This window comes from Mycteria americana, chromosome 3, assembly GCF_035582795.1.
Source record: "Mycteria americana isolate JAX WOST 10 ecotype Jacksonville Zoo and Gardens chromosome 3, USCA_MyAme_1.0, whole genome shotgun sequence".
Classification (NCBI taxonomy): Eukaryota; Metazoa; Chordata; class Aves; order Ciconiiformes; family Ciconiidae; genus Mycteria; species Mycteria americana.
In genome coordinates this window covers 83,999,385-84,023,542 of record NC_134367.1, presented here as the reverse complement: position 1 = coordinate 84,023,542, position 24,158 = coordinate 83,999,385, and the positions used below count along the sequence as shown (strand labels likewise).

Genomic DNA, 24,158 nt, shown 5'->3' with positions numbered 1-24,158 from the left:
AGAAAACATAGAAACAGCCAGCATTCCACAGGAATGAAATGTGGTATTTCCAAACCAAAAGAAAAAAAAAATATTTAAGGACAGACTGAGCAAAGCCACGTTTAATTCCCTTAGTTGTAAGGGGATCAGTGGCGGTCGTTTATTAGGCTTATGATTTTCATCGCTTATAAACATTTGGCAATACTTTAATTTAGCACCTGTGATGAAGATGTATCTTCTCTTAAATTCAGTTTAATACTGACAGACCTTTAAACTTTCGAAAATAAACATAACAGCAATAGTAACAGCACCAGTATGGAGTAGTTCTTTTACTCTTTTCAGGCTATGTACAAAGGAATATGCCTTTCCCTACTTGAGTTTGAGTATGATGTCTTGACTTCAGAAAAGCATCCACTGACCCAGAGCAGTTGCTGCTTTTTTGCTGTTGAGCAGTAAGTGTTAATTCATGTAGAAATCTGTGAAATATGAAGCAGAAGCAGTCCAGTTCATGTCCAGTCCAACTGGAAAGGTCAGCTTGATAGGTCATGTTTTGTACTTTGTGGCAGTCTTGACAGGAAAGATGTTTATATTTGGGTTACTTGAAGACATTTAATAATTTGTCATATTGTATATCCCTGAAGTCCAAGGAGGAATACATATGAGTGTGTGAACAATACTGGGTACACAGTGTAAGTTTTCACTTATAGAAAAGTGAACAGAGAACAGTGGAATATACTTGATCTTTTTTCCCCCCTATCTCTTAGGGCTACAATCCCATTTTTTCTCACACGTTTTCTTCAGATCTTTCTATTGATCTTTTTTCTTGTATGTTTTTGCTTGCTGGATACATTTTAGAAGGTATACAGGCAAAAAAGAGAAGGTGATAATCAATACTTTAACGTATTTTGTTATATTTTGAAAGGCTTTTCTTGGTGTGGAGAGAGGAATATTCTGGGTGCTAGTTCTATCGGTACAAACTAAAGGTCCTCAGGTTGTTGACCAGACAGTTGTGATGGGACGGGGATAGTCAGTCGAGGGCACAGCAACCATCATGATGCTCCACAGAAAGGCCTTTGGGTGCTGCCTTGCTCCCGGCTCTCTTTCGGGGTGCTGGCAAGCTGCGGGGGATTGGAGCTGACACTATATTCTTTCCCAGTCCAATGTTCAGATGATGAACATAGCCAACTTCTTCTCCCATTTGCAGTGACACAACAGAACAGGTCTGTTGGTCCTGGCAGGGGGGGTTCATAGCTGTTGAACTGCAGCGCAGCGTCTAGCACCTTCCTCTCCTGTCGATTCCATTTGGAAGCCAACAGAGCCAGCTCTCTCGTGGGGTGATGCCGAACCATTGGCGGAAAGCCCATGAGAGACATATGTGTAACTTGCATCATAGGAGATGGCCTTGAAAGACGGTTTATGTACAAATTCAGTGGAGAGTAAGTTCAGCAACAGCCCACAGAGAGTAAATTTTAAAAAGATCCATGCATCAAGAACATATAACTCGCATATTTTGAGAACAGTGGGGGGAGCACGTGGGTGTCCACCTTGGTTTTGATTTGTAGTGCTCTACATGGTGTAGAAACCACATTTTCATAGATTCCAAATCCAGAAGGGCTCAGCTTGACCTTCTAGTGTGCACAGCACAGGCCAGAAATGCAGAGTCTGCACAGCAGATATGTTATTGTTTCTGTATCTGCCTCATGACTTCTTTTTGAGTTAACATCTCTTTTTCAGGAAGATTTACGCTATTTTGATCTAAAGCCTGTGTAATAGGCTAATTAGAAAGCCCTTCTGTCCTCATGAAATACTGCCGCTAGTGCTATTAAGTTAGAGGTGTTTGATCCAGAGTAGCTTTAACTCTGGTGGGAGAGAGAACAACCCATTGGATGTCATTTTTGGGATGTGGTTTCCAAGATAGTTTGCTAAAACCCAGATTTTATAAGTGCTTTGACACACTGTAAAATCTTTGTTTGCATCCCGTGTGTTATTTGAAGAAGCAGACTGAGACTTGGATCAATTTGCTTAATGTGCCTGATGGAGCGAGACTCTTTAGTGTTGCTTCCTGGTGAGTTTTTATTAAGGCAGAAGCTGTGGTCTGTACTTTAGCTCAGCTCAGAACCAAATACCTAGAATGTTAGATCGGGCCCTTTTGGCTTTTATAGGCGACAGTAAATAAATAATGTACACCTCTTTATTTGCTACTGTGCATGGATCAATTGGATCTAATTTGTTGCCATAGCTCTTGCTATTAGATTTTTGCTACGTGCGTAGAGCCTTCAGTCATACTTTTTCAGCTTGGAAGAAGTCCTTTTTTTCCTCCTCCCCCAATAACTGTCAGCATACTCTCTTTTTCTCACTGCCAAGGGACATATTGCCAGCAGAGAGAAGTGGAAGCTATAACAGAAGGAGATGAAGACAATGAAGGCTGCTGCTGTTGTAAGCCCGGGCACTTGCCTCACTTGTTATCATGTAATGCAGCCTTTAACCTCCGATGGCTGACATGGGAAATAACACGAACCCAGTACATCCTGGAAGGATATAGCATCATTGATAACAACGCTGCAACAATGCTGCAAGTGTTCGATCTGCGGAGAATACTTATCAGATACTATATAAAGGTAAACTCTTTACCAAAGTGGACTATATTCCTAGGCAGGTTTGTCAAAAAGAATGAATGCTGGCTGTGTATTAGAAATAGCGTTTGAAACTTTTGGCTTTATATTTATTCATTTGCACTACCAGCAGTCAGACTGACTTGATGTTAGATAGGGATAATTAACTCATGACTCCCTTTGCTACATTTGATTCTGACCACTTATATTTACAGTTAGTACAGAAGATTGCTGGCGTGCTTAAGCAGAAACCAAGAAGGTGAGTTAACATCCTCTAGCGATAGTCAGAGGAAGCATTCTTGCAAAGCAAAACTTCACTGACAGTTTGTTATTTCTTCTTGACTTGGCCTTTCCACTGTTTTTTCTGGCAAAAAAAAAAAAAGATCAACAAACATAAAGTTCTTGGGAAATCTCCGAAGAGCTGTTTCTCAAATATACTTTTTTAGTAGTGCAAACCCCCTTCTTACCTGCTGTTTTACATATATACTACAACACATTTTAAGTTGTTTTATTCCATTGATTAAACAGCGATTCATTTACATCACTTCTGTATTTGCACTGTTATTAAGATCACAATAACCACACAGATATTAATTTGTCAAAATAATTGAACCTTATAGTCTAGCAAGACATCTTCATGCTCTGCCAAAGCCTTTCCAGTCCAGCAAATGAAGAAATCAATGAGCTTTATTGTCTTCTACTGAAGGAACAAGAACCAAATGCGGCCTCCTGTGGCATTGGTACTGCCACGAAGCCACTCACTAAAGCTCCCGACCATCCCTGACATCTCCTTCCTACTTACATCTCTGCAATTGTAAAAATCCTGTCACCCTTAGAGAGAGGCCTGTTGTAAACAGATTAATCGCCTCTTTTTGCAAGTGTGCCAATGCAGTAAAAACAAGACCATTGCCTCACAAAGGTGCTTTGATCATGCACTCAGTTACTTTGTAAAATGCAGACTGGGATTTCATAAATAATTTTAGGGACAGAATAGGGCCTGGTAACCAACCTGCTTTGTTTCATTAACTAATTAGAAACAAAACTGCATGTGAGCATGTTTTTTTCATTTTAGAAGTGGGTTTTGTGGCTACAAATTAAATTGGTTTTAAGCAATGTATCTACACTAAAAAAAAAACAAACCACCCTTCTTTAAACTGAAATGAATATGTTGCTACAATTGCTTCTCTTTACTTTGAAACGGAACCTGAATAACCTGAACGTAAACTTGAGGCAAGCTGATACACGACTCAGCTTTTGATGGTGAACGAGACTGAAAAAATCCCTGCCTGAGCTGCAAACGAATCAGCAATTATTTGTTTAAAGCAGTGAAGAATTGTGCTTTGTAAACTGGAACTTTTTTAGTGCCTTCAAGTCAAGTAATACGTAGAGGACTTGTGGAAAGTGTGAGGTTCATCACGTGGGAAGTAAAAGTTAACTGAAAGGTAGTTTAAGGCTTCTGGTTCTGGAGATACCTGAGAAGCAGCTGACATGGGTAAGGTCGCGTAGACAAGCTTTTGTCCCATATGATACAGGAGTGGTTAGTTGATCCTGTTTTGAGTAAAAGGGAGGTGGGTTGAACGATGTCCACGCTGCTGAGGGGTGCTGTGGGTCCGCGCATCTCCACTGTATGCAGATTTTGTTATGTCCACCACCTATGGCTTTGAAGGTGTGAAAATCTCTTTTGGTTGGATTTAGTTGAGCCAGTACTGTAACACTGGACTTGCAGATCTTCATTCTTAGAAAGGTGTCAGTCCTTTAATCTGCTTCCCTTCTTAGGGAAGGATGAACAGAAGATAACAACAACCTGCTGGCAGCTTCGATATTAGCCTGGGCTGGGGCTCCCTTCAGCGAGCAGAGAGCATGCTCAGGAGATCCCTTCTTTAGAATGACGCTTCCCAAAAGAAAGCTATATGGAGATTTTCTTCTCCTGTTCTTCAAGTTATTAGTTTCTTCCATAAACAGGAGCTTTGATAAGATTTGGTAAAATCCTTAGTACAGCATCAGAAGGTGAGAAGATTATATTATCTACCAAATCAGCTATCATCCTGTTTATTTAGTACCTACCTCCAGATAAACAATATCAGAAACACAAGTGAGAATTCATTCCTACCCCAGCTCTTTCTTATGGGGGAATCTTGAGCTGTAAAGACCCTGCACAATTTCACTGTGAATGTTTTAAAGCCCTGCCACTTTCTTTTTAATGGTGTAGGAGAGTAATTGTAAGAAGAACTCTAGTTGATGCAGCATTCAGGTCACATAAATCACAAACTCAGAAAACACTTAGACTGGAGTTTTGGCAGCAACTGCGCTTCCATTGCACTGAGCATTTGGAGTGCTTCTAGTTTTTTTCTTTGTAGCTTACAATATTGTAAATATTTACAATATTATTTCTGAATTGCCATATAGCTGAGGATGTACTTGTGCACAAAACATTATCTAGGAAGAGCTACTAAGAGCAGAATTTAATTAGGTGGCAGAAGTTTTTGCTGTTTCTATGTCTGATTGCGAGTCTGAATTTTTCCCCAGCTGAATCTGCTTCTTCGTAAACACAGGTGAGAATAATAAAAAAGCAAACTATATTTTGAAGATCAATGAAGAAAACGTATGCTTTGTTTCAGTTCTCCTATCCTTCAAGAATAATTACCATATTGGCCTTTTAAACAATGAGTTGCACTGAGCATCTTATTCCTAATGTATTTACTTAATTTGCAGTTTCATTGACAGCCTAGTAAAGCCCGTATTTTTTCTTATAAAAGGATTTTTATTCTCCACAAATAAAGTGGGTCAGCTCCTGTAGCCCTTCTGCATATATTTTGAAATCATTTCCTGCCCAACTACTGTGATATTTTTCCCTTGTGCCTCCTGCATCTTCTCAATATATTCTTATTTAAACGTCTTTTAGTATTCAAGAAGTCTGCATTCGCTGAGTGCTGTGTTTTCAGCTCTATTGTTTCTGCATGAATCTTTTTTAAAGAGTGTATTGTTCTCCACATGCCAAGAAATTAAGGGTCCATCCTTAGTCTGTATCTGTCAGACTTGTCTCTTTCCTCTGGAGCTTAATTTTCCTCTTGCTTGTGTATTTTTGTACAATTTGAAAGATAAACTGTGGAGGGCATCTGGCATTTTTAAAAGGGCTGGTGGTGCTTCTGTCCTTTTTAATCCATCATATTTTAATTTTATACATTTATTTGCTTAATAATATTTCCATTGCATGGGTAAAGTAGAACTACATCATCTTCAGTCATGTTCACTTGCCCCTCATTTGCTTTGGAATCCAATTCTAAATGACTATCTTTTGTTAAAACAAGAATTAGAATCGTAAAACATTATAACGGGACTTTCCAGCTGATGCCACTTTCCTTTGCAGCACTGGAACTTCTCAAGTTTCATATTCTTTTGAAAATATGCTTTAAATTTGGTTTGCATAGATTTTTTTTTTTTTAAATTTAATTTTCTTTATTATTGTTTTAATGGCTCCAGACACAGCAGTTAGAAGAACTTAAAGTTAGAAAACCAGGCACAGGTGTGAGATACGGGTCTTGCTGCTTTCTAATATTTCTGCATTTGGTAAAAGAGCTCCTGCTGAATGCTGCTTCCCCTTCAGTGCTTTAAAACAAACTCAGTTACATCAGTTATCAGCTTCTTAACCCGACATATAAAAAATAATCCATTATTCTTTACCGGCCTCATTGACAAATAACAAAAATAGTCATGCTACTAAATGCAGAGAGAAAGCAGCAATTAAAACAGGGGGGTTCAGACATGTGTTGTACACATCTGTCAGATCTGGCCTTTGTGGTTAAATCGTGGTGGAACTGTTTGTTAAAGAATTAGGAAAGCTTCGTCCCCCAGAAAACAGGAAGTCCACGGAGGAAAGAGAGTCCGATTTGGAGCGTGTGACCATCTACTACTGTTTTTTCAAAATATGCCTGAACTTTTTATCGATATCACCTTCTTAGTGATAGACTCTAGAACCCCACTAATATTCAGTAATTAACATGTTTGAATGCTTGAACTCTGTATTCTTATCATGGTCTATAGTTTGTATTAATTTTCCCATAAGGCAGAAGGGTATTAAAAATATAACTTCTTTTTCTGTTGTCTGCTATTTAGCTATCAATTATTATCGTCTTTCTAACTTGAACAGTTTTGTGAAGCAATGATGCGAAGCAGTAAAAAAATAGGAAAAATATGTACCATTACGGGTAGTTAGTGTGGTCCTATTTTTCTTCTGTGTAAAATATATCTGCTTTAATCAGAGATAGAGTGACTAACGTTTGCACATTTTGTCAACAGAGTATAATATACTTTACAGCAAGTTCTCCCAAAATCCTTGACTGGATAAAAGACGAATCCATCCAAAAGATACTGCAGCCTTATGCAAAGTGGCATTATATTGAACGTGACCTTGCAATGTTTAACATTAACATAGACGAAGATTACGTTCCGTGTCTCCAAGGAATAACAAGAGCTAGTTTCTGCAGTGTTTATCTGGACTGGATCCAGTTCTGTGCTAGAAAAAGGGTGGAGGTAAGCTTGCATTTTTCTTTTTAGTAGTAGTAGTTTTAATTCTTGGGATAGGAGTTAAATAATGCATGGTTACTCTTTTGCTTGCTCAGGATTAATACAATACAATTTATTTCATTTAAGCTGTCAGATTTAACATAAAAGGAAAATATATGTTTTATGGAATGGAAAAAACATATTTTGGAGACTACCCTTGTGCAAAAACTGAGTTTTAAGGAGGCTCGGTCTTGGAATACAGAACCAGTTCCTTATTGTGCATGCTTCTAACACTGTTAATTTCATCATCTCTAAAAAGCATGGATATAATAAGTGTTCGCAGAAGTAATGCTGGAGCAGGCTCTGTTCAGGGAACGTCATCATTCCTTCAGTGTTGCCAGTGTTTGGATACGTTTGCCAAACATTGGTGATGTTTATGTACCCTTTCCAAACATTTGCCTGTGTTTGGGTACAGTCTTCAGATGGTAGGGAAGTACATAACAAACTCACTGCTAGTATAGGTCACTTCTGAGAGCTCCTAATTCCAATGTGAACCATGCCACAAAACTGTGTGAAATTACCCTGCAGCTTTAGCAGGTCAAGGGCGGGTTTACAGCTACGCATTCACATGCTTTGAGCCACTAAGATTACTGGTGGTCAGCAATCTTTTGTCAGAAATGCACTACTGTATTTCTGTGGAATACTCAAAATAGCCCAGAGGGAGAATACAGTTTCAAACAAGCATATTCCCTTGATTTAATTTTCTGATTATTGCTGATAACGGCAAAAAATGAGAAGTGTGTCTTTCCTGGCCACCATGCACAGTTACTTGTGCATTTTTCATTCAGGATCACTGAGTGCACATCTCATTTGCTACCGCTGACCTTAGCTGGCATAACATCGCCAAATCTTAATGATTCTTCTCCACTTCAGTTCCTTCTCATGTCCCTAACCCTGAATACCATTCCGCCAGTTCCTCTGCATATCGTTACATTGATACTGTTTTCACTGAATTGTCCTCTGAGCCTTCCCCACCATCTCCTCCTACTGGGAATACTTCATCTCTTTTCTTTCCCATCTCCGTATCTCAGCTCCCAAGTTCTGACACACAAAGAATTGCACGGTGCAGGGAAAGCCACTGGTAAATGATGCTTTTTCACTTGCTATGTGGCTGAGACTTTCAAATAGAACAATAGAATTAGGGATGCCCAATAGACTTGAAATTTATCAGAGTTAGACTTAAAAGGGCAAACGAGTGCCTGCACTAGTGTGCACACACACATTTATGTATTTTTTGCATCTTTTTTTTTTACCTCTGTTTTTGTAATTTCCTAACTATATAAAGGTAAAGTTCATTTAGGAGATGAGATGGAAAAAAAGCTTTGCTGTACACATAGCCCTGAAAATCCCTGTATTTTATAGGAGAGCTACATTCTCCATTATAATTGCTTTCAGTTTTAGAGTCAAAGCAAGCTGTAAGAAATCACCCGTTGCATGGACAGAAATAATAGTCTGTATCCTCCTAAAGATCCACATTCGTGAGGGGTTGTTTCAGTTTTTCCTCCTGCTTGATAGCAAGGTTTTCTTTGCAAAAAATTCACTAAAGAAACTCTCCTGAGCTAGTAAATGTCAATGAAATGTTTTGACTGCTTGTTAAAATGTGAAGTCAGTGTCATCAAGGGTATACAATTTACATATATATTGTTATTCACTAAAAGTGTGTTTCCCCCAAATTTTTCCAAATAGATTGTTCTTCTGGAATCTGGGGGGGAGTTTCATATGCACTGTGTCCCATGAAAAGGGGTTTGGCTGCCTCCAGTTGCAGTGTCTCTCAGCAGTAAGGAATCTGCTCTGGTTTAGAATGTCAGATCTGGAAAAACAAACAAACAAACAAAACCACAACCCCCACTACCACCACCACCACCAAAGCTCCCCTCCCTTGGGATCTCGCCACCCAAGATTGAAATGTTCTGTTTCTAGCCAGTGGACAAAATAAGCTTGCACTTTGCAGAAAGCCTCTGATGGCAATGGTCTTCCTTCTTGTTCTGTTTAGCTGCAAAGAATGTTTTTGTGTGTAGGTCCAGCTACAAGCAAATTTTATGAACGCTATGATTTATAGTATTGCAGCGCTTTTAAAGATGGTATTTGCATCTAGAATAACATGCTATTCTTAAAACCTTGTAGCACCTGGACAGCGATGAGGATTCTCCTCTAGTGACGCTTTCCTTTGCCTTGTGTATACTGGGTCGAAGAGCTTTGGGAACTGCAGCTCACAATATGGCCATCAGGTAATTTTTAGGAATCTTTTTTCCTCATTTTAAAGCAAAGACCTGTTTGTCTTTTTTCCCTTAATGTGGAACCTTAGCAGAAGATTAGATCAAGCCGAAGTCTCTTTCCTCCACAAAATAATTTGTTTTCTGCCGTTCCTGGACATCTCTTACTTTGGTAGTTTGCTTAATAACTAACATCAGTCTTTATTTCATAGGGCAAACAGAATTTTGCATTGAAAGAACAGGTACCAATGGTTATTGCTTGTGTTCACTCACACCCGGCCTGACTACTGTAATGCTGGCTTCCTCCAGAAGGCGAAGAAACTGCTAAGTACTCTGACATCTAGTTAGCTAAATAATAATAAATCCATAAGGGTCCTCTGTTCCTCAGGGCTGTATTCCATGTTCCTTGTGCCACTTCGTTCTGGTGACCGAGAAAGGGAGAACCTTGTATCTCTTGACACTGCAGCTTTGTCTGTTCCCAGTCTACCTTACTCATTCATTCATTCATTCAAAACACTTCTTCCTAGAAAGTCTGGTTAATTAAAATATGCTTGGTTAAATTTATTTCTGGATATGCTCTTCACCTTATGTTTTTCTTAGGGATTCTTCCATTTTCACTACAAGTTCTAAGCTGTTTGGGTTTTATAAAGTACAATTTATGCTGTGCTAAGTGTTCAGCCTAAGTAATTAATTTTATAGATAAGGCATTTCATTAATGAAATAATCTTTACTTTATTGAAGTCTAAATTCTCTCCTAATTTTAGATTTTTATTAGATATATTTGAAATCCCCATGTTCACACGAGTTTAGTAACAGTAGAGAAGATTAGTCAATACACAGTCTCTAAGTGACCTTGCTGTATTGGCACAAAACTGTGAATAAAGCTAGCTAGCCCTCTATCAACACGGTCCTTAGAGAGGATTTGTCTTACTAACAAGCAAAGACAGCATGTGAGATTTTGAATGCGTTTTCTGTTATAAGATAAAACAGTCCTTTAAATATTCATTCTAGCTTTGTTATCTGTCGAGTCTTCCCCTTTCAGTCAGTCACACAAAATGTTCCTGGCCCACACACCTTATTTCTTGGTGTGCTGCTTCTTTCTGCTTTCTAAAGTGGCTTTCGTCGTCTCTTTTCTACTAGTCTTTGCATATTCCCTTCCTGTAGTAGTTTTCTTCTGGGTTGAGTTTCCTCTCCCTTCATTTCTACGCACTCAAATTAGTGCGATGTTTAGTAAGCCATCGATATTTCTAAAATTGCCCTATTTTTTTGATGATTCAAATTTTAGAGTCTGGGGACATGATAGGAAAAGTTGATGTGCATTTGTGATTTTTTTTTTTTTTTTTTAGAAAAGATTAAAGTGAATTTGATCTGGGGCTGCAATGGATATGTCACAGTGGTATAAGAAATGCATCTAAAAATATCACAAAAGCTTCCTAAAACTGTCATCACATTGCATGTACTTTCCACAGGATCTTAAAATCTTCATTGCAATGTTTTGGCACTAGTACAGACACAATAACAATGTCACGTCTTTTTATTGGCTTACATGGTCAGTAGCTAATGGAAAGAGATAATATTATCAGAGACTTTCCAAAGCTTAACATGGAAAGTATGAATGTTGAGAATAATTATTTGCGAAGTCTTCTGTAAAGATTTTAATAATAATTGCAGGAGTCAGCTATACCATGTCTTTTTAAAATCTGGAAAATTACCAGTGAACCAAATTAGTTTCTCTCTTTTGGTGAGTGGGCGCTCCATCCTCAAAAATACTTTTCTTGAGGACAAAAGGTCTGTAGAAGGGGAAAAATGCTGTAGTCATATGCACTGCACAGCTCTATCCCTGTTTTTCTGAATCCATTCTGTATAATCCTGTATCTTTAAGTCCTGATTTTCTTTTTATTAAGAAAGTGCTCCAGGGCAGTATTGAATCATTGTATTTTTTAAATTTATTTTGTGACATAAAGGGGATTAAGTGGATGCTTCTCCCCTGACTCTTGTCAGTATCTTTTTCAGTGCTACTAACAAAAGCTTTCCCTAGAAAAGTTGCACTGTGAAAAACGGTGTCACTTACCCACCTGGTTAAATTACCTTTAATACATTTCAACTGTCAGAAAGATGTTTTGGGGGAAAAAAAAAAAAGGAATCTGAGTAGCACAATTCAAGTTATAAATTGCTACAGCTACAAAACATAACTTTAGTTTGGTGAAATATGTTTATTCTTGTCTTAAAGAATTTATATATTTATTTTAATTGACAAAAACAATTTAGTAGAACTTATTAACTAAGGAGCAAGGTGGGTACGCTACCCCCTGACATCAAGACCTTTATCAACAAAAATCCCCCAAATACATTCACTTCAGCACAGAGGGCAGTTCTTACCGTACTTACAGTGTTTACTGCTTCACACAGATCTTCACAACTTATTTAAACACAAAGCAGTAAGTCAGCGAGACTCCAACAGGAATACCATTACATGGCATGCCGGGGGGAGGAGACTTTGTCCAACACGTGCAACGCTGCTGAGGCCAGAGGGAGATGTTCCTGAGGATTAACTTTAGGCACTGAAGGCAGGTCTCCCTCCCCTCTCTCTGCGTTTAATGGAGATACAGCAGCTCTTACAGGGGGTGGTTTAGAGCATTATCGCTGGTCTTCGCCCCCAGCTCTCAGGCTGTTGCAGGTCTGCGTTCAGTCAGATGGGGGAGAAGTACTTATGGTCCTCAGAAACTGGAGGAATCTCATTCCTTTGGTGATGCTTCAGAGTCCTTTTCCTTGGAAAGGTGTCAGGATATTTTGGGGACCTTTTGGAGCCTACTGGTGCTGAAGAGGGTTTTAGTTTTCTGCAGAGGTGGTGTCAGAACAGGCAGTCCCACAGCCAGCTGTGTGCGTGAGGGGGTGTACAGCATGTACGGCTGTCGGGAGCTGGCTCATTTTGTAAGAGGTCAGGGCTCCTAACACATGCTCTGTCACACTCGAATGCTGGACTACAAAAACTTGGATTATTTAGATTACTCTGGTAGGCACTGAGAAATGACCTTGAACTTCATCTCAGGACTTTCTATTAATTCTGGTTGTGAAGCATCTTGTGCACAACATTGCTAGAGGTTTCGTGATGAATTTGAGATGTAATGGCCAGATAGGCATTGTAGTCTTCTCCTACTCATGCTTATTTCTATGAAGTGTTTTGGCTATGTCCAATGTGAGCAAACTAGCCAAGAATCTGTGCTCTGTGGTCCATGTTTTGTTCTTGGGGCTAACTGTGCAGGTAGTAGGAAAATTTCTCTGGACTAAGTCTAGCCCTTGCTGTGTCTTGAGGAGTGACAGTCATCCTACTGCTGCGCAGAAATAGTAATGCAAAGGTAATATTACACTGAGCTGTGCACTACAGAATTGAGATTCACGTTTACGTTGTGTATGTAAACTATCAATTTGCACTCATTTACACATGATTTTGTCTAATCTATTAATCAGTAAATGTCACTGTGTAAACCAAGATTTTAAATGCTCTTATATAATGTATGTAAATAATTATTCAGTGTACCTGTTCATGTAAATGTCAGTAGAAACCCAACATTAACACTAGATTACACAATAAATGCATTCATTAAGAAGGCAGAATATTGCTATGCAAATCACTTGCTCTTTTAAACTGTCATTAGGAGGCATCCTGCACAAAATGCAATCTGAAGAATGACATGACATTACCATTCATTTATTCAAATGAGTGATATGTTTAGGTGTGTATTTGTAAAAAATTACCTAATAATCCTATTCAGCCACTAGAGCTACTAGTAAATAAATGTTTAGTATACATTTCAAATTTGGAAAAATACAAAAATCTCTTAATAAAGTGTCTCTCATCAGATACTTCCAACACTACCAAGCCTGGACTCCCCTCTGGGCATTACCACTCCGTGTGGACAGAGGGTTGCTCCAAGGAACGCCTCTGCCTGGAAGAACCGCTGCTCACGCTGAAGCCCAGGGAAGCAGCTGGCCCCATGTGCCCCTTCCCTCCTGGGCACCACATTGCACTGCCCAGCATCTGAGGGGAAGGAGGTGGAGGGCGCGGGACATGGCACCGCGATGCTGCATTGCCAGTGGGAGTTAAGGCAATTAGGTTAGCTTTATGTCTGCCAGAGTAGAGCAGAAGCAGGGGAGAACAGTTTGACTCTCAGCTCACAACCACTGTCATCTAAAATATCAAATTTAGAAGGGCTACCATTGAAAATATTTCATTCAGGTGAGCTATGACATTCAGGTCATTACCAGCTTCACAGGCATGCATGTTTCTTTATTCCTTAAATAAATCTACAGTTAACGTTGGGAAAGGTCCCAACGTTATATACTGCAGACAGAGGATGGGTTTTGGTGAGCAAAATACACGCAGATATATTCACCAGCTCATTAGTCTTCATCTGTACTGTTTTCAGGCTTGCATCAAATGCTTTTAGTTTCAGCTGTTGGAGCAACATAAGGAGTGCAGCAGGAGGGAGTACTTGCTTTGGCTCTGTTGCCCTCCCTCTAGTATTTGTGGTGCTACTTAATCCCCTCCTTGCTGCACATTCGAGGGGCCGACGGTTCCCGCACACCTACTAGTCTTGTTCTAAAATAGCTCGCAGTTGTGACAGCAGCTTTTTGGGTTCTTAGCTCAAGAGGGTTAGAAATGTTGCCAGAAATAGTAGTTATGTCTCTTCTTGGTTAATGTTGTTTCTTTGGCATGTGAATTTACCTTAACTAGTTTTTGAAATATTTTGAAAGAGCCTGTAACGACAGCAGATTACTAATTGAGGTATGTTAAAAGTGGGCCAAGAAAGCAGCAGCAACAACCTTGAGTCAGGCCTGAGATGAAAGCTGTTAGCTGTAGAGCTTCCTTATAATCTCATTAGAGTCTTCAGGAGAGAGCATAACAATGGGAAGAATAACAACAGCGGTATCTTATGTGGATTAAGGGCTGTGTGTTACAGAAGTAACGGCTTGAGATAGTGTCACATTATAGGCAGAATGTACCCAAAAGCCTCATTACGATTGGCAGGAGAATAAAAGATGTCCATGGTTTTGTGAATACAGCAATCTCCTCCAGACCTCTCTGGTGGAAAATACAATGTATAAAATAATTGACTCAGCCTCTCACAACTACTGCCACCACTGCTTTGCTCCTTGTAGCAGTCATATTTGTTCTTAAAAATGCTGGTTAGAGAACTTATTATGCAGAGGGATGAGAAATGGATGAGTCTTCCCTAACTAAGCACAGTGAGAGCTGTACGTGCTTCCCTCCGCTCCCTCCCCTGACGCTCAGCTGCGGTTTGCTTAGCTGTCGTAGTTCTGGCCTTGCTTTCAGCAGATACTGCTGTTCACAGCAGCCTGTTTAGCGTGTGCTGATGCCTCTAAGACACTTCGATGTGAATGCAAACTCTTTGTCTGCTCTGGTGTTCAGATTTGGCTCTGAGAGCCTCTAATGATGTAAAAAGCAGTTCTCTCTCCTGTCTGCTCCTCTCTTCATCCCAGCCAACGTTTCAGAGCAAATACAGGGGGTGTTACATGGGGAAAAACTATACTACAGATCATCACTAGGTGCAGAGTTCAGGGTAGTTCTTCCAGTTTCATCCTGGGAAGAATATTTAGATACAGAAGTGTTTTTTCCAGGCAGGGATTCAGCTGTGTATGCGGGATGTTGTCTGGTGGGGGGGAGTGAAAGGACCCTTCCTGATTTCTCGCCTTTTCGAAGGAGATGATAATCACATATTTCACCACACTGGCTGCGCCCACCATTTTTTTCCCCCCCTATCTCATTTATTCTAGGGCTTTCCTAGCTATTAACAGGATTTGGGTATATAATCATTTTCTAAACTGTGGAGATGATTGATTGAAAGTCAGTGGGGATCAGGACCTGCTCGTTGAAGGCACAGAACTTCCATTGAAATCAGTGCTTGAATGTTTTGATGATCTGCGTGGAAGTGCCTGTCTCACATAGGCATGTTTTAATACGTAACTTAGTACTAATAAATGCAAATCAGTTAAGAATTCACAAGAGCTTCCCCGTACTCTTCATGTTCCCAGCAGCGACAGCAGCCCTGCCTTCCTGACTGGCCTTGGTCCCGCTGATTAGTTGGTTTGTATTACACGGTGCTTTCGTGGAGAAAATCGGTATCCAGCTGTTTTTCTGGTAACAACATCTATATCTTTCCATTTTAATTTCTAAAACATGTTACCAAGGGCAAAATTAGAACGTGTCTGAGCTGAGGATAGGCCAAGCAGTCTCCCAGTATCTCTTCTCCCTCTCTCGGAGAAGAGAAAAAATTTAAAAGATTTTTTTTCTTTTCCTAAAATAATTAAGAAAGCTCAATTATGTGGAAAGATTATGCGTTCTCTGGAGAAAACCTGTGTGGTAATGAAAACTGCTAACATCTTAATGCAGCTTCTCCTCAGAGCCTTTACAATCTGAAAAAATCAGCTGTTTTAAGAGTGAGTAAAATCTTGGCAGGTAGATGAAACCATGTCCTTGTGGGTTTGCAAGAGATGCCTGTTTTTAACAGATGGTTCTGTTCTCCTCAATTTCGAGATCACTTCTTCAGAGCAGCATTAGGACAGCAGTCCTGCTATCTAAGCATTATCCAAGCGGCTGTGGTGTCGTGGGAAGCTTGCGATTCGGGGTGCAGATTGGAGCTGAAGGCTGGTTGTTTCCCTTCACAAAGCTTTCGTGCAACCGTTTTCGAACAACTACTCCATTTTGTACCTTTTACCTCTTGCTTAAATCTCCAGTCCAGGCAAACCGTCATCCAAGGTCAGGCAGAACTGGTTACATCTAGTTTCTTATATTAGAAAAAAGAAACCCAGTGCATATTTGCTTTGGGGCTCATTGTTTCAGTATTAAATGCCTGTTGTTTGATTCATGCTCTCACCTGGTTTGCTGAACAGTTCCTGAAACTTAGTATTCTTCTTAGTACATCTGGTTTAATGTTCACGTCTGGGTTTGAGTTTCATGACAAAAGTCTCAGATTTGCTGAAAATATTTTTTACAGCTGTTTTTTTTTTTTTTTTTTTTTTTTTTTTTTTTTTTTTTAATTTTTACCTTGCAAGGAGAACTGCTAAGAGTAACAGGGCCAATCAATAAACTTTCAAATGAGGGGGCAGCTTCTGCTGCCTGCACGGGGATTGCAGAGCAGCTGGCACTCTTTGACCTGATGTCTTTGGCACAGCTGCAGAGAAGCAGCACCCTGAGGCACCCCGTGACCCAGCCGCCCATCCTTAGGACACCCTTTCTTCCAGGTGCCACACTCGTTTCGTGGCCAGTTGTTTAGCGCAAGCAGAAGGAAAACCACTTACCCCAAAGAATGGTTTCTCACCCTGAGAAGTATGCAACGCGACCCCTGCTTTACACCCACCGCAGGAGCTCACCTTGTGCCGGAGGGCCACCGGGCACTGCGCGGCCCAGCACGTGGCCGGCGGCTGGCAGGGGCCCAGCGTGGTGAGGTGGGAATGACTTCTGGGAGTGACTGCTGCCTTTCTCTTACAGCTTGGACTCGTTTCTTTATGGGCTCCATGCACTGTTCAAAGGAGACTTTCGGATAGCAGCAAAAGATGAGTGGGTCTTCGCAGACATGGATTTATTGCATAAGGTTGTTGCCCCGGCAATCCGAATGTCTCTGAAGCTTCACCAGGTAGGGTCTTTTTTTAATTTTTATTTTTGACTTTTACTGCTGCATCTGTTTTCTTAGGGCAACACAGGAAACCTTAGAAACTGTTCAAAGAAAAAAAAATGAGTGGGAAATGGAATACTTGTTGCCTTATTCTGAGAAACTTCCTTAACCAAAATGGAAAAGCTTGGCATTTATTTATTTTGCATTCACTTGATCTTCTCTTCTGTATCGCCTAGCTGCCCATTTGAAACCATTCATATTGCAGAGCTTGACCCTGCATTTTTCATCACAACAAAACTGACAGTCATGTCATGTTTTACTTGCATGGATACTATAAAGACGGTTTCTAGATTGAAAAGTAGTACATTGATTAGACTAATTTCATTGCTAATTTATCAATCCTTTTGTGAATGGCAATACACATGTAACGCTTCCATATGTTAAAAGACACAGATGAGAGGAGAGTGATTTGAAGGGTGAGTGTCATGGCTGTTTGTTTGATTATGTCAGGCTGCTTCTGACCCCGTTCTGTTTTCAGTTGTAAAAATCTGGCACACCTCCATTGAAGTTGCTCCAATTTCTTCAGGTCAACCCCTGTATAGCTTGGAGCTGATTTTGTTCTTGCTCTGGCACGTTATGATTTAGTATCATAGGCTTTTATCATGCATGATATTTATAATTACTCTGAATGTAACTGAAGTGGAACTCCTGTGAATTAATATCTGAGAATTTGACACAATAATTTTATGAATGTTATCCCTGGCCATGTTGCTGCGTGACAGCTATAGCAGTAACACAATACTGTGATTATCTGCTGATGGATTCCCAGTCTGTGCTTTTGTTGGTGGTTCTTCGTGAATAAAAATAAGGATTTCCATAAGAACTGTGGAATGCCCAAGGTGATTCCAATCTCCCTCTGTCTTACCCAAAAGCTCTGCCTCCTGTGGTTTCCCACTTTATAAAAAGAAAGTGGATAAGCTGGCACTCTCCAAGTGTCTTTGTCCAGTGGAGACGTGAGATCAGAACAGGTTACAATAAAACAAAAATCATACCTTTCTATATTACTGTTAAATTAATTGTTCTACCTCCCCAAAGACATGCTGTATCAAATGGCAAGTCACTTGAGGGGTCAGCTGGCATCTGTTCAAAAAACAGGATTTTGTTTATTGTTAATAGCTTTTGTGTTTCCACAAATATACCTGACCTTTTCAATACTTTTTCCTGTTCTACCAGGACCAGTTCACCTGCCCAGATGAGTATGAGGACCCCGCAGTTTTGTATGAAGCGATCCAATCTTTTGAAGAAAAGGTTGTGATTTGTCACGAAGGGGACCCAGCCTGGCGCAGCGCTGTACTCTCCAACAGAGAGGAGCTGCTAACCCTGAGACACGTGGTAGATGAAGGAGCAGATGAATATAAAGTTATCATGCTCCACAAAAGCTACTTGAGCTTCAAGGTTATCAAGGTACATATACCATCTTTCTAATATTGCAGTAATTTAGGGCTGTGGTAACTAATATTATTTCTGAGTAATCTAGCCAAAAGGAGAGGTTGATTGTAGTTATTGCAGTAGGGATTGGAGGCTAAAAGAGCTCTCTTCAGTTGGCTTCCATTTTGCACCCATATGTTTGTGTATCTGAAATAACATTCCAGGCTTTACCAGGGAGTAGCTGCAAAACTTCATAAAACCTGTTGGTGCAAAGACATGAGGTGTTTGCACACACAGCTACTGCCGTTCTACCTAGATCGTGTAGTTCTGCATCTTAAGTAGCAAACGTTTTCACATGATCCACATGTTTTTAACCTACCTGTAGGTCAACAAGGAGTGCGTCAGAGGCCTTTGGGCTGGGCAGCAGCAGGAACTGATTTTCTTACGCAATCGTAACCCGGAGAGAGGAAGCATCCAGAACAATAAACAGGTCTTGCGGAACTTAATTAATTCTTCGTGTGATCAGCCACTGGGATATCCAATGTACGTTTCCCCTCTAACCACCTCGTACCTTGGGACACACAACCAACTGAGGAACATTTGGGGGGGACCTGTCAGTTTGGACAACATTAAAAAGTGGTTCAGATCCAAATGGTTAAGGTAGGTGTTAAATTTTGGCTATGCAGATGAGACCCTGCAGTCTTGGTTCCACTGTATTGTCTGTTAAAGGAGAGTAATTCTGTACTGTTATCTATGAGTAAAAAATTAATTGCAAGTAATTCAGAATATACAAAATAGCCCTACAGATGTAGCAGAAAGCAAATTCATTAACTAATTCATGGCTTTTAAGCAAAGCTTTCTATATGTTCAACAGATTCATTATCAAGTCACTTAGCACTACAGACATTTCCCTTATTCCAGGGAATTTTACTGTTTATGCCTTGTAAATAAGGGTATCTTTTCTGTAACTCAGTGACATGTCAGAACATGAGTAAATGTGTTGGCGGGTTATGCTCCAGAGCTTTGGCAGTACAGATGATCATCCCCAAGTCATTGTTCTTGACCAAAACACATCTAAAAATGTACTTACTATCCACCAAAACTGCCTGACTTTCCCTAGGTATGCATGATCAGTATCTGACACATTCCATCTCTTATTCCTACGTGCACTTCCCATACAGCAATAACTCACTCTTGTCTCATTCCCTCCACCTGCCCTATCGCCAGTGTGGCTGAGGAGAGGCAGGGGACCATGGAGAGACTATGGGAGCCAGCTTGCATGCCAAGACCTATGCTAAAGTGCCAAGATTAAATCCTAGGGGCTTAATATGCTAGTTTCCCACCATGCAGCTCATTCCCACTGAGCTCCCTCCAGCCCATTCCTCTTTGCTACTTGGTTACTTCATGCAAAAGTTGATCTTTAGAGACCACTGTAACATTAGATAGAGAGTCCTAAGGTCTTGCAGGGCTCCAAAGCCACTTAACACAGACAAGGTAAGATTTGGTTTGTGTCATATACAATTTTGTTCCAAGTAAGCTTACCACATCATCATCTTTGTCATCTTGTAAAATGTCAAAAGACCCGCAGTGGTATGAGAGAGTACGGTTACACATTTTGAGGGCACCTAACATTGGTGGCACAAATTTTTGTGCATAAGAAGTGGCTGACCATGCGTGTGTTCCTGCAAACAGAATGCGGAAGGACTGCCATGCAGCTCACCACGAGAGAGGTAACGTTGAAGAGGTGGATAGTGGAGGGGGGTCTTCGTCTAGCAGCAATTCCACAGGCAATTCAAGCCAGAGCAGTAGTTCGCAGCCCACCAGAGATGGAACCCCTCAGTTGCAAGCTTCATCTCAAGAGGTCCACCAGCGTGCAGGTATTTGCACAATCTACTTGGCTTTTTCCGTAGTGTTCTCCTGAGGGGCCATGTAGGCAGATGCTTTTGGGGCGTACTCATACCCAGTGGAAAACTAATTTTAGAGAGAGAGTGCTTCGTCTTTCCTAATGACCAAGCACATGCAGGAGATGGCTTCCTGATATTGTTCCAGGTATCTGCTGGGAGGGTATAAGACAAATGTGATTCACCAAAGGTTCCACTGTCAAACTCCTTTATGTGTAACTTTTGGACTAGGAGGTGCCACAAACAATGCCAGAATGAGAAATGCAGATGGGAGGGAGTCTACATGTGCGATGCAGGGAGCCCGTACCACAGTGAATCTGTGCTTATTGTTGGCTGGGAACAGCAGAAGTGAAAGTATGCAAAAATCTTAATTATCTTGGAAGGACCATGACGATTTATTTGAGGAATTGGTTTGGCTGTTCATCAGCGCATGTGGAGAACAAATAGGAAATAACTTCGTACATCTATACAGCAGTTACCAGGAGAAAATTAAATGTTGCCAATCATTCTGTCAGCTAACAGCTGAGCCCTTCTCATAGTAAAATATGGATTCAAAAGTACTTCAGACATACTCACAAGGTAGAGCTACCGGCCTTCACATTGGAAATATACATTCAGTTTGGCAGTGGGTCACTGTGAGACCTATCACTGTGCGATAGGTCTCACCGGCTTTGTAATGTAAAGCCAATTAACAAGTTGTGGTATCACTGTATAAATTGAAGCAGAGAACTAGAGGGGTATGACACTTGTTTGTTTCCCGTTAGATCATTTTGACCTGTCATTAAAGATAATGGACAGGACTGGAGAAAATCTTGCCCTGAATATAAATCATCTTGTAAGAATAAAATAACTGCTGCTTTTAATTGAGACTAGTGTTAGAGGAATCCCCATGTGCATACTCATAACTTGACACTGCAGTAATCAGAATGGCAAACCTAATTGTAAAATAATGATCCTGAGCATGCCATACAAGAATGAAAGTTAATTGTGAGTTGTTTAAAAGAACGTATTGGGTGCCCAGAAAACCACAATCAAGAGAGGAGGACACACTTAGTTAAGAAAAGCAAGCTGGCTTTGACGTAAAATGAAGAAATGCACAACAAATGCAAGGAAGTGGAAAATAGCAAATGCAAATCAGTATTCAGTCCTGAGAGACCACTGATAAGAGAAAGAGAATGAAACAACGAGAAGTTTCTGGCTAGCACCATTAGGGACAAAAAGATGAATGTAGATTTGTGGCTGTTTATTTTTAAAGAGTATTAGAAGCAAAAGAAATCCTAACAGTGGTCTCGATCCGTCACTATATAGAAAGGCAGAGTTGCCAATAACATAGAAATGAGAAAAGAAATGTCTGGTTTGTATTGGGAAAAATGCAGATGATCTCTTTCTATGAACTGATGATGAAGTACTTCCTTCCAGCCTAACAGCTACAAAGAACGTGAAAGAGTGGCTATCAAAGCTATATGCCTAATTGAGCAAATCCAAATGACTCTCATTCAAGAAGGTTTTTAAGAGAGCTGGTTAAAAAGCAAGCTCTGTTTGATCTTCAGTAAGTATCGGGACGCTAAGGCAGAGACACCAGAGGACTGGGAAAGAACTTATGCTATGCCTGTTGTTAAAAAAGCAGAATGAAAAGAGTGACCTGGCTAGTGCATGTCTGTCAATCTGACTTTGGTTCAGGATGCTGTTGGCCTACCACGCACAGTCCTAGTGCCCTAATTGAAGAAGGACATTTTTAATTTGGAAGGAGTTCAAAGAAGAGCCAAAAAATGATCAAAGATCTGGGAAATACATCCTGTAGTGACAGATTAAGAGCTTTCAATTTATATTGTAAAAGATGCTTTGATCGTAGTCTGTCAGTACTTACCTGGGCAACAAAAGGTGACCAAAGACAGTTGATTCAAGCAGACTTGGATATAACAAGGCTAAACAAATTCAGATTTGAAAACAAGTGCACATTTTTAACAGTGAGAGTAAATTAACAGTAAAACAAGTGACTAAGGGTTAAGATGGATTCTCCATGACCGGAGATATTAAATGCATTTCTTAAAAATAATCATAGTAATTAGCAATACCATACAGGAATTAATTCCAGGAAGTTCTATGGCCCATGCTATATAGCACAGCAGACTAGATGGTCATAGCAATCCCTTCTAGACTCATAATCTATGAATCAAGTGCATTTAATGTTTTCATATTTCATATTTCATTTTGCAGCCTGGTGCCGCTGAGTCTGCAAAATGCAATGAAAGCTCTATATAAAAGTGCGACCAAACTCGGGAGCATTGGAAACGTGTGGGGTTCTCCCCCAAAGTGTCCTTATTTCATGATGCAGTTTATAGAACAGCCTTTGTTTCCTAAGTGTTTTCATGGACAGAGTTACTTATGTGTAGACGCGGGTGGTCTCCTGTCCAATGCTCTAACCACTGCGTTTGGGATGAATATAGAATACTTTTGGACGGGGGTCAGCTTGGCAGTTTAAATCACAAACAGATGTTTGGCCACGTTAACCCCCGCACAAACTAACACACCACAGCCCCTCTGTTCTTAATTCCAGTCCGTTCTTTTTATTTAAAAAGGGTAACATATTAAAATAACCATCAGATGTAGAAACCAAAGCACTTAAACAAAACCCCGGAGTCTGAAGAACCTGAATCCCGGCGGAGGCCAGATGTGCGCATGGCTGCCAGTGCAGCGGCCAGGCCTGACCCCCACCCCAGCACGTGCCCTCCCGAGGGATCACGTCTGAAGTGCAGAGGATACCGGCAACGTGGCACACGGGAGCCACGTGCATCTGTCCCATTGCTCTCAAGCAGAGATCTTAGGGCTCTTACTACAGAGAATGCTGCTTTGCATGCCATCTTAGGAAAATTATTTTTCTTTACTGTTTGGAGTATAAAAGTAGAACTAAAAATACATTGTAAATGTGGTGCAAAAGTGTCCAGTGCTTGCCAAACCAACTAGGTTTTAGTCCAGCTGAAGAGCTCCAGTTAGGTTGTGGCCCAGCTCTGCCACCTGGCTCTGTGCCAAGTTACCTAAATTCTCTTCGCTTCAGCGTCTGAAAAATGGGGCTAATGATACCAGCCTCTGGAAAGCAGGTCTGTGGATGTAAACCAGTGTGTTTCAGCTATATAATGTAAACACTTTGGATATGAAATTCTGCATTACTGGAACACTCATGAATTCAGCAAACAGTCATGTTTCTACAAGATAGTGTGAGATTTATATTCCGTTACACCTGCAAAGTTTCAGTATCTGGAGGAGTTTCAGTGCTTCCCTCTCCTCCGTAGTTCGGGTATTGGGAAAAAACAAAGCAAAAAAATTACCAACAACCTGAAAATGCCTGCCAGCAAAATTTGTTTCTGCGTTGATAGCTCTCAACAGATTTTCTGGCATCAACCCTCTACCCCACAGCTATAGCTAGGAAACCAAAATGCCAGCGTGTGTTAATGTTTGGAGTTTCCTGGAAAGCAAAAAAGCCAAGCAGGCACTCACATGGCTGTGTATTTGCTGCATAAGCCTGGGTTAGAGCCTGTCTGCAGAAACAGTAAACTATTCCGGGGCCTGTGGCACGTGCCAGCCCACTGCACGCCGTTTGCAGAGTGCCTGGGTGCAAGCAGGTATCTGGTGCATTCACTGGCCAATAACTTGATTTATTTTTCATTCTCTGCCTATTTAAATATGCAAGCATAAGAAATACAGAAACCATTTGTTTGAATTACATAAGGTGTTGATACAAACGTCAGTAATGGGGGTGTATACGTACAGGAAGACATTGTCTAGGCATGTCAGAATAGCTTATCTAATCTACTCTCCGTGTCCAATAGC

At 40.5% G+C, this 24,158-nt stretch overlaps 1 protein-coding gene across 4 annotated transcripts in view; it reads left to right on the top strand.

The window, feature by feature from the left end:
- Positions 1–24,158, top strand: part of PCNX2 (pecanex 2) — a 159,981-nt gene that overhangs the window by 130,507 nt on the left and 5,316 nt on the right. For 3 of the 4 annotated variants that reach the window (XM_075495897.1, XM_075495896.1, XM_075495899.1), the window contains 7 exons: positions 2,344–2,597; positions 6,888–7,121; positions 9,279–9,382; positions 16,878–17,022; positions 18,235–18,465; positions 18,815–19,089; positions 20,122–20,306. In XM_075495897.1, the coding sequence (XP_075352012.1) occupies positions 2,344–2,597; positions 6,888–7,121; positions 9,279–9,382; positions 16,878–17,022; positions 18,235–18,465; positions 18,815–19,089; positions 20,122–20,306 (1,428 nt within the window). The remainder of the gene's footprint in view (positions 1–2,343; positions 2,598–6,887; positions 7,122–9,278; positions 9,383–16,877; positions 17,023–18,234; positions 18,466–18,814; positions 19,090–20,121; positions 20,307–24,158) is intronic. The other variant, XM_075495898.1, reaches the window with a different exon arrangement.